Here is a 14,728-nt window from a genome sequence, read left to right on the forward strand (position 1 = left end):
AAGAAGAGAACAGGAACTTTCGAAATGTGGTGCAACAGAAGAATGCTGAAGATTAGATGGGTAGACCATATAACTAATGAGGAGGTGCTAAATACAATTGGGAAGATGAGAAATTTGTGGCATAACTTGACTAGAAGATGGTAGCGGTTGGTAGGACACATTCTGAGGCATCAAGTGATATTCAGTTTATTATTGGAGGGCAGTGTGGAGGTTAAAAATTGTAGGAGGAGATCAAGCGATACATACGCTAAGCAGATTCAAAAGGATGTAGGTAGTGGTACGTACTGGGTGATGAAACTTGCACAGCATAGAGTAGCGTGGGGAGTTGTATCAAACCAGTCTCTGGACTGAAGACCACAACAACAACTAATAAGTAACACACAACTTTTTACTAACAAGTTCAGCTATACTATTTATTATGTGTCTTCACATTCTCAGGCCATCTTCCAATATTTATCTTGGAAAACTCCCCTCAGAAAACGGATCAAAGATCTTTGAACTCTGGGCAAAACATTTTACCCAGATGTGTACATTTTAAAACTTTTGAAGTCAAAATGAACACAGTTCGTATTTTCCTGAGTAGATTTACAGTATTGATATTCACTGTGTAGCCCAACGAGTTAAAATTTTAACTCGTTGGTGTTGCCATTTGTTAGGACACCAGCTCGGGTTAGGTTGGCAGTGGTGTAACGGATGCAAACCATTTCACTCGGTGGTGTTTACTGTTTGGCTATGTCAATTTGAAAATGGCGTCGAATTGTGTTGCCATGCAATGTAGGTTTTTGAGTTTGTCTTCTACTAGTTATGGTAAAAGAAACTTCAGAAAGTTTTTGTTGCACAATAAAAGAGGCACAAGATTATTCAAGAAAGCGCAAACAGAAAAACCAGATCCTGACATTCCCATTTACCGTAAGTTTATCGACGAATTTTAAATATAGTCAGCTGCTGCCATAATTTGTTTGCCACTCTGTTACGGCAAGTTTCTTCGATGAAATGTGACAATATTAAAATGGCTCGTGAACGATAGTTTTTGTTAATTTTTTAAATTTTGGAGAAGCTTGGTGAGTAGCAAGTAGGGTGTTGTCGTAGGCAGTTACAAAAAACACATTTTCGTTAAAATATAGACGTGGCTATACAATTTTGTCATACCGATTTTTACGTTCTGTTAAAGCGGAAAGCATCATACTCAATAAAATAGACACTGTCAGTCTTCGCGCTTTCCGAGAAGTCGGTGTGGAATGGTGTTGTGAAGATGGTTGTTTCTGTGCGTTCTTTAGGATTATTTAATTCGGAAACTACTGTAGCTTGAAAGAGTGAAATCGTACCCTAATTTTGTTATTCAAATCACTGATTGATGTCTCCTCTGTGAAATGAAGGTATGTGGGCATTATTGTTTCACGTAGATGCACGTGTTCTGGAAGGACCAGGCTAGAGTTGGCTAGTGTGTCGTATTGGACTCGTCTCTTTAAATCTTGACTGTTGTGACATAAATGAAAAGTGCAAAGGGACAGGGAGGAGGGTCCACAACGTAACTTTTACTAAATATTGTATTGTAAATGGAAGTGTGTGTGTGTGTGTGTGTGTGTGTGTGTGTGTGTGTGTTAAAATGTGCTACAATTCTTCATCTTCAACACATTACATTATCTTTTGCGGTGTGTTTTCTACAAATATCTTTCCTGTCCGCGTTTTGAAAGTGCCAATATACCTTCTTACCAATCAACTCCCTTCCAGCCTTTTTTTTATGAACCCATCTCTGAGGATTAAAGGTCAGAATGCGAATATTTTTTATTATTTATTACTGTAAATCTTGCGTTTTTTATCAATTGGTTGTCATCTGAGCAACCAAGATATGGTTTACTTGTGCTCTCCTGGCCAAACTATTGTAATTTTCTTAATTGCATCTTTAACCTGATCACCATTTGCTTTGTATAACTTTTCTCTCTTTTGAACTAGCTCTCTGAAATTTCAGTGGTTATTTTCCAACAGCTCAGAAGTTGTATTTAGTCAGGAATACTGGGCTCTAAACTTCATCTGATTGAGATCATATTAACACCTGTGGAATGTTCTGTTGTGGAAAGATATTTTCTGCAGGATGCACATTTATAGGTCTGGTTTCAAAGCAGTCTTTTTCACAGATTTTTGTATTTATCCACAATTTGATGCCTCATTGTAGCTTTGCTCAAGATATAGGCTCAGCCACATGATGCTAAAACACTAGGCCAAATTTAATACATTTCAAAGGAACATGCCTTCATCATTATAAATATCAACTTACAAGTGCCTTCATTGGATGGAGTTCATTATTAACATTCACCAGCATAGTCATTGCAGTTATGTTAGTGTATAAAAAGTAAAAAAGATAAAACACATGAAAGTTAGTAAAAATGTCATGCTTGCTTACTTGGTAACAAAGTCGTCCTCCTGAAATGTGGCCTGTCAAATGTGTACTTCAGCAAAGGAAAATCAGTGCAGTGCATGCAGAGAGAAAGAGAGAATATATGGTGTTATTCTGGTCATAAATTTGTCTGTACAGCTACTCTTTTGCTAGGAAAAATGTGCAGATGTCAACACAGCATGTGTTGTTATTGTCTGGAATGATTTACCTTTGGTGATGTATAAATGTTGATTGGCCACATGTTAAGGTGGTCTTACTACCAGGCAAGTGATCACAAAATTTTTATTGGTGCAAGTGTGTTTTTGTCTTTTTACCCTTTTATACACTGTCATAATTCTGTTGCTTGTTTTTTTTCTCTGAATGTATTCCATGTATTGATTGTTGTTTGTAGATATTGCTGACTATGAAGGCACATTCCTTTGAAACATATTAAATTATATGTTAGTATCATGTATAGCTAAGCCTGCAAGATTTTTTTTACAAGTTTTTGTAGATTTTTTTGCTACATGATTTACTCATAAATGTGAGAGAACGGTACTTCAGAGTTTAAGAATATCCAGGCGTCTTCATCTAGGCATAAATCGCTTCATCAATTAAATATGTGTTTTAATTGTAGAGAAAATTAATTACTGTTTTCTAGGCCTTCATAGTGTGTGCACAGTTAAACAGCATACGGATTAGGTAACATTTTCAAAGTTATGTGGATTTAATTGATTATCTTGCTGCTCTGTACCACAAATTCACTGCCGATAGGAGTGCGAGAAGTTTCAAACCCGTGCAGGGCAGTAACATGTTTTGGAACATGGTACTGAACTCACAGTTTAGTACTGTTCTGTACAGCAATTAATCTATAAAGCTTCAAGCATATTTTGTAGAAAAATGACCTTTTGTTGTGTTATTTCTGTAGGCGTATTACAAGGAACAAAGTTGTGAGAGTGGCAAGTTGGAGCACCCTTGATCAGCTGGGTCAGAAACAACTTGCATCATAACTTGAGGATTTGTTGCAGGTTTTGACTTCCGAAGAAAATAGCTCACTGGAACCAGCTCTACAATGCACATCAGGTTACTGGTGTAGCTGAAACTTGGAAGTAGTTCATGCAGGTCCCTTAAGGGTGTTCTGTAAAAATTTCGTTAAAATCGAAGAGAGTTATGCTGTGACCCCTAGGTTCTCAACTTTGACGACATTTTCCACTGTGCTATGTTAGTGAAAGGTTTTGCCAAGTCGTAGACTATTTTGGACCCATGTAAAATTACTGAGTAGATTGAAAGCTACTGTTCAGCCACATGTCAACACTGTAGTGTGGAAAGAAAAACAGCCAAAGGAATGCCAAGTTTTAAAGTCTTGCATTTAAAAAATTTGAAGCTGTACATTGTTCAACCACCACACAAACTCTCTGACAAACATAACAGAAATACACTTTCCAGATCTTGGGAAGCATCCAAACCAGTTGGAATATCAATAAAACACATACCCTGGAAGAATTCCAGTTTGATACTAGAGAGAGAGCACCCAGCGACCTCTTCCTCATGCTTGGGAAAAAGTATGCATTACTCCTGGTGTATAAGCAGGGAAAAAGAATTTATTTTTTATTTATTTATTTATTTAACCTGGCAAGATTAGGGCCATCAGGCCCTCTTACATCTAACCAGGCATTCTACTTATTTTACATTCATATGTTTTAGTAGGCATGTTAAACTAAATCTAGTACAAAAAGTGAAATAAACAATTTGAAAGGTACACCTGGAAAAATACATACATATAGAGTTTATATTCTTAGGTCACAAGTACTGTTATAATTAGACATTATTGAAGAGACCGATTTTAGATAGGAGTGCCGGCAGCAGGGAGTATGAGGGAGATTCATGGTGAAGGGAGGAGAAGAATAGACACATGATGAAACATAATTAAGGAAATATAAAGGAAAAGAAGATTGCGTGGCTAATAGAGAAAGATGAAGAGGAAGGCATCTCAGGAGCAAGATAGGAGACGCTAGCTTTGCTATTTGACAGATGAGGGGATTGTCCTTGTACATTAATTTTGTGGAGAACTTTGTGAGGATGATAGTAGGAAATGCTTCAACTTCTTCTTAAAAGCAGCAGGAGATCGAATTTTGCGCAAGGTAAGGGGCAGTTTGTTCCAGAGGCGGACAGCGGCAACTGAGAAGGAGTTTGCAAAAGTTTTTGTTTTGTGAGTGGGCACAGTTAGGATACCAAATAAGAGTGACCTCGTGTTTCGATTATGATGATACGACAGGTTTTTAATCTCTGAAGCAAGGTACTGGGGTGCTTGCGCGATGAGGAGTCGGTGGAGTAGACATAGAGTGTGGTAGTCACGCAATTTGTCCGGCCGCAGCCACCCTAGCTCGGAGTATGAAGCACTAACATGATCATATCGGCGAATGTTGCAGGTGTAACGCACACAGGCATTCATGGTTAGCTCTAGCCGTCTTTTGTTTTCACTACTCATGCCTTGTTGAATCACATCACAATAGTGGAGGTTCGGTAGAACGAGTGCTTGCACGAGCTGGCGTTTCAAGTCCTGTGGAAATATGTTCCGAAACTTTTTGAGAGCATAGAGACAAGCAGACGTCTTTCGGCACACTGCGACTGTATTCTCCGCCCAGTTGAGATGCTCATCCAAAGTTACACCCAAGTTCTTCACTGTTTTCTGGTATGGTATTGGAGTACCGTCGAGCAGAATAGGAGGTAGCCGTTCGCGGAAATCTGAACTTATTAATTTCTGATGGGCTATTAAGATTACTTGCGTCTTTTTTGCATTTAGTTTAAGCCCCAGGTTTTTTGCCCATCTCACTACTGAAGACAGATCATCATTCATCTGAGCGATTGCAGTGTTTACATCTTCAGGTCTGACGCTAAAGTAGAGCTGGAGGTCGTCGGCATAGAAATGATATTTACAGGAGGACAGAACCGACGAAATATCGTTGACATATAAAGAAAACAAAAGTGGTCCTAAGACTGATCCTTGTGGCACTCCCGAGGAAACATGTTTCCAGGAAGATTTTTCATTTACGCAGACAACACATTGCTGTCTGTCTTTTAAGTAGCTTTCAAACCATCTCATTGCACTATCAGAGAAGTTAAGCTGTTGCATTTTTCTGAGCAATATGTCAAAGTTAACAGTGTCAAAAGCTTTGCTGAAGTCCAGTAGCGTCAATATTGTTGCCTTTCAATTGTCGATGGCATATTTCAGGTCATCAGTTACTTTAATTAGAGCAGTGTTTGTGCTGTGATGTTTACGGAAACCGGATTGAAATTTGTCATATAGGCTGAATTCGTGCAAGTGTTTAGTGATTTGGTCATGAACAATATATTCAAGTGCTTTGGAAACAGCAGGCAGTATGCTAATTGGTCGGTAATCACTAGGCAGTTGCGGGTTTTCGATCTTAGGGATGGGTCGAATTAGGCATCTTTTCCATGCAGTGGGATATATTCCGTTCACGAGGGAAAAATTAAATATGTCAGTTAAGACAGGTACTAAGATATCGGCAACATTCTTAATCATGGTTATACCGATACTGTCGCTGCCTATTGCATCAGAAGAGATTCTCATTATTGCTTTTCTTGCCGTATTTGTTGTTACATGTTTTAGATGGAAGGTATCGTTGTTAGTTATCCTGTTTGGGGATTATTGTGGACGGTAATTATCAGCTGTGCTGGTATTCAAAGGTGCAGAGAAGAATTCATTTAATTCGTTAGCTGACACATGAAAAGTAGTTTCCGATTTTGCCTTTCCGACCCCCAAGCTACGAAGATTCTTCCATAGAGTCGTGGGCGTCAGATCGCTGCATACAAGGGAGAAAATTATAACCCACTGTAACATTGGTCTGCTGCAGGATCCTTTTGCATTTTTTCAATTCAAATAGGATGAGTTTCTTGGAGAAATAAAAGCTTATGTACATAAATTAGCATAGCTTTAGAGAGCATCACACTTAATAAATGCACCTTTAACTTTTCACATATATCGTGCAAACCATGGAAGTGGGCCAACAGGTAGAGGCTATATTGTTAGATATCATGAATGTGTTTGATACTGTATCTTAGACAGTTAAAAAAAGACCTGGGCATGTGGAATAGGTTCTTCAATATTTGAATGGTTTAAAGACATTTTGAGTGATACAGCTTAAGTACATTGTAAAATAACAAGTGTTCACCACTTCAGGAGTTCTGTCCCAAGAAATTTGACGGAGCTGCCCTTTCCTCCATGTATGACCATGTGGGCAGCAGTCAGAGACTTGACTGCTGACACTGTTGTATTGCCACTGAATGACTGTAGGGGGGGTTCAGAATAACTTGGAAAAAAATATCTATGTAGTACAACAAATGGTAGCTTGCTTCAAATGTGGATCAGTTTAAGTTAATGCAGATGGGCAGAAGGAAAAGTCATGTGTACTGAAATACAGTACTAACGGTGTGCAATTTCAGTCACATTGAGTAAATATCTAAGCATAACATTGTGAAATAATGTGGAATGGAACATTATGGAGAACAGCTAGTTATGATGTGTTGGAAGAATTCTGATAATGTGTACCACATGGATAAAGGAATACTACACTAGTATCTGGTACACCAATTAGGTTAGGCTAAAGGAAGATGTCAGAGTAATTCAGGGCTGTGTTACCAGATGGGTCAGTCAGTACCAGTTTACGGAAATGATCCATGAGTTTTGATAGGAATCCTTGGGGGAAAACTAATTTTTTTATTTTGCGGACAGCTATGTCAAGATGTTTGGAGAAGCTGCGTTCGAGACTGGCAGCAGAACAATTTGACAGCCTCCAGTGTTCATCTTGCGCATGGACAATAAAGAGAAATTATGAGAGATTAGGGCTCATACAGGGGCTTGAAGTCATTTATTTTTCCCCCTCTGTATTTGTGAGTAATACTAGGGATGTCACTGTACAGTGACTTGTGAAGTATGTAGTCAAATGTACACAATATGGTGCTTTTTGTTGCAGTGCTGTGTTCAAACTGTTTATCGTAGGAAGCACGATGAAACAGATCCTAGCCCATCAGAAGTTACTTATGCAACCTCTTCAGAAAATGGAGCTTGATATGCTCCTACAGTGGGGGTAGCAGCATCAAGCAGTATTGGGTGAGGGAGACGGGGCCTAGTCCCTAATAAATGAAAAGCAACCACTCACCTATAGCTAACACGTCTAATGCATGGAAATGTGCAACAGGAAACTGTATTTATACTAGCTTTCAAGCTCTTGTTACTTCCCTAGTAGAAGTAAACACATTCACGCACACAAGCAGACACCCAAATGCACACAGCTGTTGTCACTATAAGATTAACTGTTGATTATCATTAGCAGTTGCCTGGAAAGATGGAGGTGGGGAGGTGATTGTGAAGGATGCACAAAGTGAGGAGAAGTTAGTGAGATAGTGTGACGCAGGTCTTTCAGTAGATGACTCGGCTGGTGCACAAAAAGACGAAAGGAATTCAAAGGGTAGATTATATAAGAGATCGAGGGAGTGGAGAGAGGTAAGGAGAGGAAGGTGGAGATGAATAGGGAGACAGGGAAGGGGGGGGAGGGAGAGAGAGAGGGGGGGGGGGGAAGAGGCAAGGTGAGGGAGTGGGAAGCAAGTTACTGGAAGTTTATGCCAGGGAGCTTAAGAGCCTGCAGGATATGCTGTAGGGACAATTACCACCTACATTGTTCAAAGAAATTTGTGCATGAAAGTAGTATCCAAATGGCTCATTTAGTGAAGCAGCTGTTGAAGTCATTATGTTCTTGTGTGCAGTATGCTTGGCAGATGGATTGTCAAGGTTGTGTTGTGTTGTGCAGTGTGTTTGGAACTGGATGGCTGTAGTTTGGTGGTGGCCATTCATACGGATAGACAGTTGGTTACTTGTCATAGAATACTGAACAGTTGTTGCAGCATATCTGATATGATGCTGCTTTTACACATGGCACTGCCGTTTATTGGGTGGGAAACCTCTTTTGACTGTGCTGCGGTAAGATGTTGTGGATGGGTGTGTATGACAGATCTTGCACCTCGTTCGACCACAAGGGAATGAACCGTTGGCAGCAGGATTAGAATAGAATATTTGTAGGTTGAGTGGGTGACAGAACAGAACTTTGTGATGTGTGTAGGATTTTGTATTGAATTTGCCTGATTTCGGGGCACAACAAGAGGTAATCAAAACCCCTGGTGAAGGATGTGGTTGGATTTCTAATAAGGGTGATAATCCATGATCAGTGGAGTGCTGCGGCTGGTTAACAGGTTTAATGATGTCTGAGGCGTAGATGGCACTGGAGATATCTTTACAGATAGGCTGTGTAGAATACTGTCTGAGAATAAAGACTGTAGTAGGGTTGTCAGTATATTTTAGCAACTCCTGCTTTCGACTGTCAGTGTAGTGTCCACAAGTGGCGAGACTGTAAGTAGGACTTTTCGACACGGAACTGCTAAAGTGGAGATACTGTTGGTGGTTGGTGCACTGGACATGAAAGGACATATTTATGGAGCCATCTGAGTGGTGGCGATAGACATCTAGGAAGGTGGCTTGTTGAATGTAGAAGGACCAGATGAAGCAGATTTGGAGTAGGTATTGAGGTTATGAAAGAAAGAACAAGTATAAGTGGTAAAGTCAGTCTTGCCATGTCCATGTGCATGTGTGTTTGTCTGTGTGCGTGAATGTGTTTACTTCTAGTAGAGAAAGAGCAAGAGCTCGATAGCTAGCGTAAATACTGTTCTTTTGCATGTTTCTATGTACTGCACATCAGGAAGCTATTGGTGAGTGCTTGTCTTTTCTTTATTTTACAAAGATTAATATCATGAGACTTAATGTTATTCTTCTTTTTACAATCAAAAACTAAGTTTTTGCCTCCTGAACCTAAATTATGCTGAAATGAAGGTAGGTAATTCTGTTCCACTTAAATGCCCTGTAGTAGAGTCCTGAAAATTCAGTCTGTTGTAGACCAAAGGGTGGCAGAGTATGTGAAAATGCCAAGTTAATGAGAAAGGTGTTAAAAAAAGAACAAATACATGATTTTTTCGTCATAAAATACTTTGATTTGTGCTGGAAGATGAAACAGTTACAAAGAGTGCTATACTCAAACTGGCTGAATAAAACATAAGAAAATACCTAATATATGAACTGTGTATAAATGTAACTTAAGAGTATTTCAGTTTACCCTTAAATCGAGGAAAATTACTTTGCAAAGGCATATATAGCCTTTACTAATGAAAATTAATGAATACAGTAATTTTTTACGTGATAAGATAGACTTCAGAAAATTACCTTATGAAGGCGTAAACCTTTTTCTAATAAAAATTAACTAGCCTACTTTTAAAAAAGTAACTTTTTTAAAAAAATGCATAATGTCCTGGTGTTTTCCACACCACAATGTGCTTTTTGATACTTCATCACAAAGCTGATGAAGGAACAGAAAGTCTTACTGACACACCTTGTTGTTCATAATACTGAAGGACAGTTTTGACAGCCTTTAGTCTTTCGCTGTGAGATATTTAAGGTCTTGTGTGGTGGAGTCCTCAACATCATTTTCATGAATTTCTTAATTATTGGTGACAGCAGCAGTAATTTCTGCATCAGACATAATGTCTTGCTCAGTACCATTCTGGAACCACTCTTCATCTTCTTTCATCAGCTTCATCATGATGCTCAATAAACTCATTCCCTTGTGATCAAGGAATTTTCTCCAGGAATGAACAAGCAATAGTGACTGTGACTTATTCCTGGAGCGTGTCATATTCAGTAGTTCTATTTTCCTTAATGCCTGGATAATACCTTGACCATTCTCATTTGCAGAAAGAAAGGAGGACAACAGCTTGTGCTTACATCTTCTGTTGAGACTAACCAAAACTTGGCCTTTGGGCTGCCATAAAAAGATGCGTTGTCTAAAATCAGAGTAGAATTCCTCGGCAGTTTTTAGATCTTAAAACCTGCTCAGCTGATGCCCATGAGGCAAATACTGCATGAAACCATTCTTTGAAAATTGCATTGCTCATCCAGACATTTGACTGGTTTCACTGAGCAAGGTGGCGCAGTGGCTAGAACACTGGACTCACATTCGGGAGGACGATGGTTCAATCCCGGATCCTCCCATCCTGGTTTAGGTTTTCCGTGATTTCCCTAATTCGCTCCAGGCAAATGCCGAGATGGTTCATTTGAAAGGTCACAGCTGACTTTCTTCCCCAAAAGCAACCCAATCCAACTCTACAGCTCTCTTAACTGATCCAACTGGTTTCAGTACCACACTGAAAGTTTATCCATTTCAGTGTACTTTAAATGCATGTGGATGTTTTTATTTTCCAATGAGGTCATGTTTTGAGTTGGTCTCCTCTTGCATTACTGCATGCTAGAATTGAGACCCTCTCCTTGCTCCTTTTAAAATTAAGGGTTGACTGTTCCCTGTAAGCAAGATTTGTAGTTTGTAACAGTTTATAATTTAACCCTGTGTTATAAAAGTTGTACAGTTCCTCTCCAGTCAAACCTTAAACCTTGATGAATTTCTGAAATTTTCCTTAAACTGAGTCACACTCTGTGTCACCAGTTACTTTTTTTCCCCACAAATACTAAGCTGTTGGGCTTCATTGTATTTTTTCCAGTGATCAAGTTGGCCAGTCCATGTGACTAATTTTGGATAGTAGTCTGTTTTAATTCTTCATAAAATTTTCAGGCCTTGTCTTTCAAGATTGGTCCACTAAATGGCATGCCCTTCTCTCTTGTCTGACAAAACCAAATTTAGTGGGCTTCATTTACCTCATTAAACTCAATTTTCTTCTTACTTTTCCTTCTTTCAGTGTTTCTGTGCAAATTTGCTTAACACACCAATACTCGATTTTTGTCATCTTCTTCCAGTCTCCAGTCATACTTTTACTGACTCCTAAGTCCTTAGTCACTACACCATAATTTTCTCACTTATCCAGTCTCTTTAAGGCCAAACTTTTGCTCTATGGACAAGTCAACCTGTTTTCTTTTAATGGAAGATGCCATCAGAGAGCACTGTACTCTGAAGCACGCAAAAGCTTCGAAACAGTTTGACTAATATTCAGTCAACTTGCACAGCACGGTTAAGAAATTAACTAACTTTAAAAGTAGTTAGTTAATTTCTTAACTGTACATTTTGGGAGTGAACAGTGATCAATGTGTGACTATCAAAAACAGTCTTGATCGCAATTTATTTATTACGGTGACCAGTTTCGACCACTACTGTGGCCATCTTCCATCTTCAAGTCGTATACAAAGCTTTAATTAGAGGGCTACATACATTGAAGAAAATACATAAAGTTATAAAGCTATAAAACGATGAATTACCAATGAGTAAGAACTTCCTTCTGGTGGTAAAATCACTACTGGTGAAACCAGTTCACATCTTACTATATATAATAGAGGCTCTGCCTACTTCTGATGGAATGGTGTCATTACTAACCAATGAGTTATAGGTCAAATAATAATATAAAATGTCTTAGTTAAAATAACATTGTCAAGAAAGGAAAATGAACACACACTAAACTTAGCTTGTTCAACAGCTATTGTCAATTAAGAAGCGTTAAAAATATTTAAACATGTAGGATAATGAACTTCGTTTTGGCAGTACATGGGTTTCCCTCCCAAGGCCTGTTAGTGAACCATGTGGAACCACTGGTTGCCATGATGAAGTTGGACGCCGTTCCAAAGTTGTGGCAGCAGGCTTCTTTCCACTGAAGTTGTTGTACAGTCGATAGGCAAACTAGTGGTTGCCATGGTGAGGATAAACGCCAGTCCAAAGATGTGGCAGCAGGCTTCTTTCTAACGAAGTTGTTGCAAAAGTGGAATGGCAAAGACTGTCACATGAGACGATTTACTATTGAACAGTAACATGTCTTTATTGAAACGATTTTCAATGAGTAGGCTGCAGTAATCATTAACTGACATGTAGTACATGCTGCACAGATACGATTTACTGGTGTAATGAGACACTTCCATTTACATAGATTACATAAGAATTCTTACAGATCAATACTAAGGGGGGAAAAATCGAGAGGACACAGTAGTTGTGCATATTTATGAAATATTTTCTATGAAGTTCATATGTAGATTCCAATATTTTTTTCTTTTTTTGTTATATATATATATATATATATATATATATATATATATATATATATATATATATATATATATATATATATATACAAAAGTGACAATTTTTAAAAGGCATTGCTATGTCTTACGTTGCATACCAGGAATTTTGCTAAACACAAAGAACTTAATAAGCATAATATATTTAAAATGTAGCCCTATCAGTGTGATTTATTAAGCATCCCAATTCCTGTTGATATAAAGTACTAGCTGTGCCCCATGCTGTTAAACAGTTCTATGTAAATAACTGTTAATGCCAAATGTACATACATTACATTGGTATGGAATTTAGTGATGAGTTTATCCTACAGGAATATTTCTGCAACCGTAGACATATATATGTATGTATTTCATTTGTCAAAACAGTTAAAAACTAATCTCTACACTAAACTTAATGCTTTCGTTTAATAGTTATCTTTCACGAATGTCTTTTAGTCACATTTCTCATCCCATGGTAGCGGTAGCCTATGTGTTAATTCAGGATGTAGGCTATTTCCATTCCATGGTTATCCAAATCCATCCAGCTGCTAATTCACTGAAGAAAGGAAATAAGCAGTTTCTAGTTTTGTGCAATGCAAATTTTATATTTGTACGGGCTGTGTCGTCATCTGCTCTCACGTGCATGCCTGTTACCAGCAGATATGCTCACATATCATAATCAAATCTGACATTACTAGAAGCCAACCACATTCTAAATATAAAGAAGTGTAAAGCCATAATATCTCCTTGTTGTACAACTTTTAAATGAAAGCATCTTCATGATCTAAAACTGCCTCAGAAGCTATAAGATATGCCTGACACTCAGTGGTTAAAATACAATGGGCTTCTATGAAAGTATGGGTTAAACATTCTGAGGATTGTATAAATATGTATTCATTACGATGAATCGTGTTATATAAAACATACTAAATGGTAAAAACACTTTAACAAGTACCTTACAGTTCAAAAGTCAAAGAGAAAATAACTTTTTCTACATGTAATTATCGTTCCACATTTTGCACTATATTCTTCAAATCAATAAATATCTTGCACTACACACTTTTAAAAGTAACCTGTGTTTTCATTGAGGTTGTAAGTTATTTCCATTCCAAATTTCTTCCTTATCTGCCTAGCCGTTTTGGCGTAAAGGAGTAACAAACACTTGCACACAAACTTTCACATTCATAATATGTACGGGATAGTAAACACGCATTGCCTTGTATTCATTTCACTCGTTCAGTGGTATTTGCTGTTCATTCTTTCTTATATACCTCGCAAAGGCACCTCAGGCACTGGATGTTCTAGAACATTGTATAGACTGTGTGCCATTTGACTTAATTCAGGGAATTATTTCTCACAGTGAGACTTATACTAAGCTGCATTAACAGAAGAGAGAGATAATAATTGTAAAGAATGCCATGCATTTGTTTCATCTGCACATCTCCCTATTCAACTTGGCAGATGGCAAACGTGAATAGTGATTGTCAGTAGACCTCCATATAAGCCCAAATTTATCCAGGTTTTCTGTCACAGTCATTACACAAGAGTGTGTGCAAATAAGTACCATGCCGTTAAACTTCCTGTGTAACATACACTCATAGACTTCTAAGTGTATGGCTTGCAATTTTGTCCATACAAAAATCATCAATAATGTCAAGTGAGAGACACTACAGAAATATGTTGTGTGGCTTGGAAGCCATACTCTTAAGGCTATGAGTTAGTGTTTGTTGCAAAGGAAGTTTAATGGCATGGTACTTCCTTGCGCGTGTGCAGACACACACACACACACACACACACACACACACACACACACAAGTTGAATGGGGAGAACATTCACCGCAAATGGTGTATGCTAATTGCAGAGTACTGATGTACTTACATCTGCCATCATTAGATGGGTGTGACAATGTGATAAAATGGAAATATTTTAAACTGTGCACTACTAATGGACCTGACCTTATTGACAGTTTCATTATAGAGATGGGAATTAGCATTCACAAAGTTATCATGGTCATGATGATTCCTAGGAAGGCTAGCAGAGTTACTGTGCTGGAAAGAGCACTTAAGCAGTTGTTACTATTTGACTTAGACAATGAATGGATGTCATTTAGTTCCAATATGTCAGAAGTGGAGGAAATGGGCAAAATTTAAACTGATAGTAAGTTGCACTCTGGAGAAGTGTGTACTGAGTAAGCTGATGGAAAAGACCCACTGTTGTTTCATAATAACATTTGAAAAGCACT

At 38.2% G+C, this 14,728-nt stretch overlaps 1 protein-coding gene across 2 annotated transcripts in view; it reads left to right on the forward strand.

Moving 5' to 3' along the window:
* Positions 1 to 691: 691 nt before the first annotated feature.
* Positions 692 to 14,728, forward strand: part of LOC124613919 (39S ribosomal protein L41, mitochondrial) — an 86,899-nt gene continuing 72,862 nt past the window's right edge. Inside the window, exon 1 of one of the 2 annotated variants that reach the window (XM_047142669.1) lies at positions 692 to 909. In XM_047142669.1, coding sequence (XP_046998625.1) covers positions 747 to 909 — 163 coding nt within the window. In that variant the 5' untranslated portion in view covers positions 692 to 746. The remainder of the gene's footprint in view (positions 910 to 14,728) is intronic. The other variant, XM_047142670.1, reaches the window with a different exon arrangement.

The sequence above is a fragment of the Schistocerca americana genome, chromosome 4 (assembly GCF_021461395.2).
Source record: "Schistocerca americana isolate TAMUIC-IGC-003095 chromosome 4, iqSchAmer2.1, whole genome shotgun sequence".
Classification (NCBI taxonomy): Eukaryota; Metazoa; Arthropoda; class Insecta; order Orthoptera; family Acrididae; genus Schistocerca; species Schistocerca americana.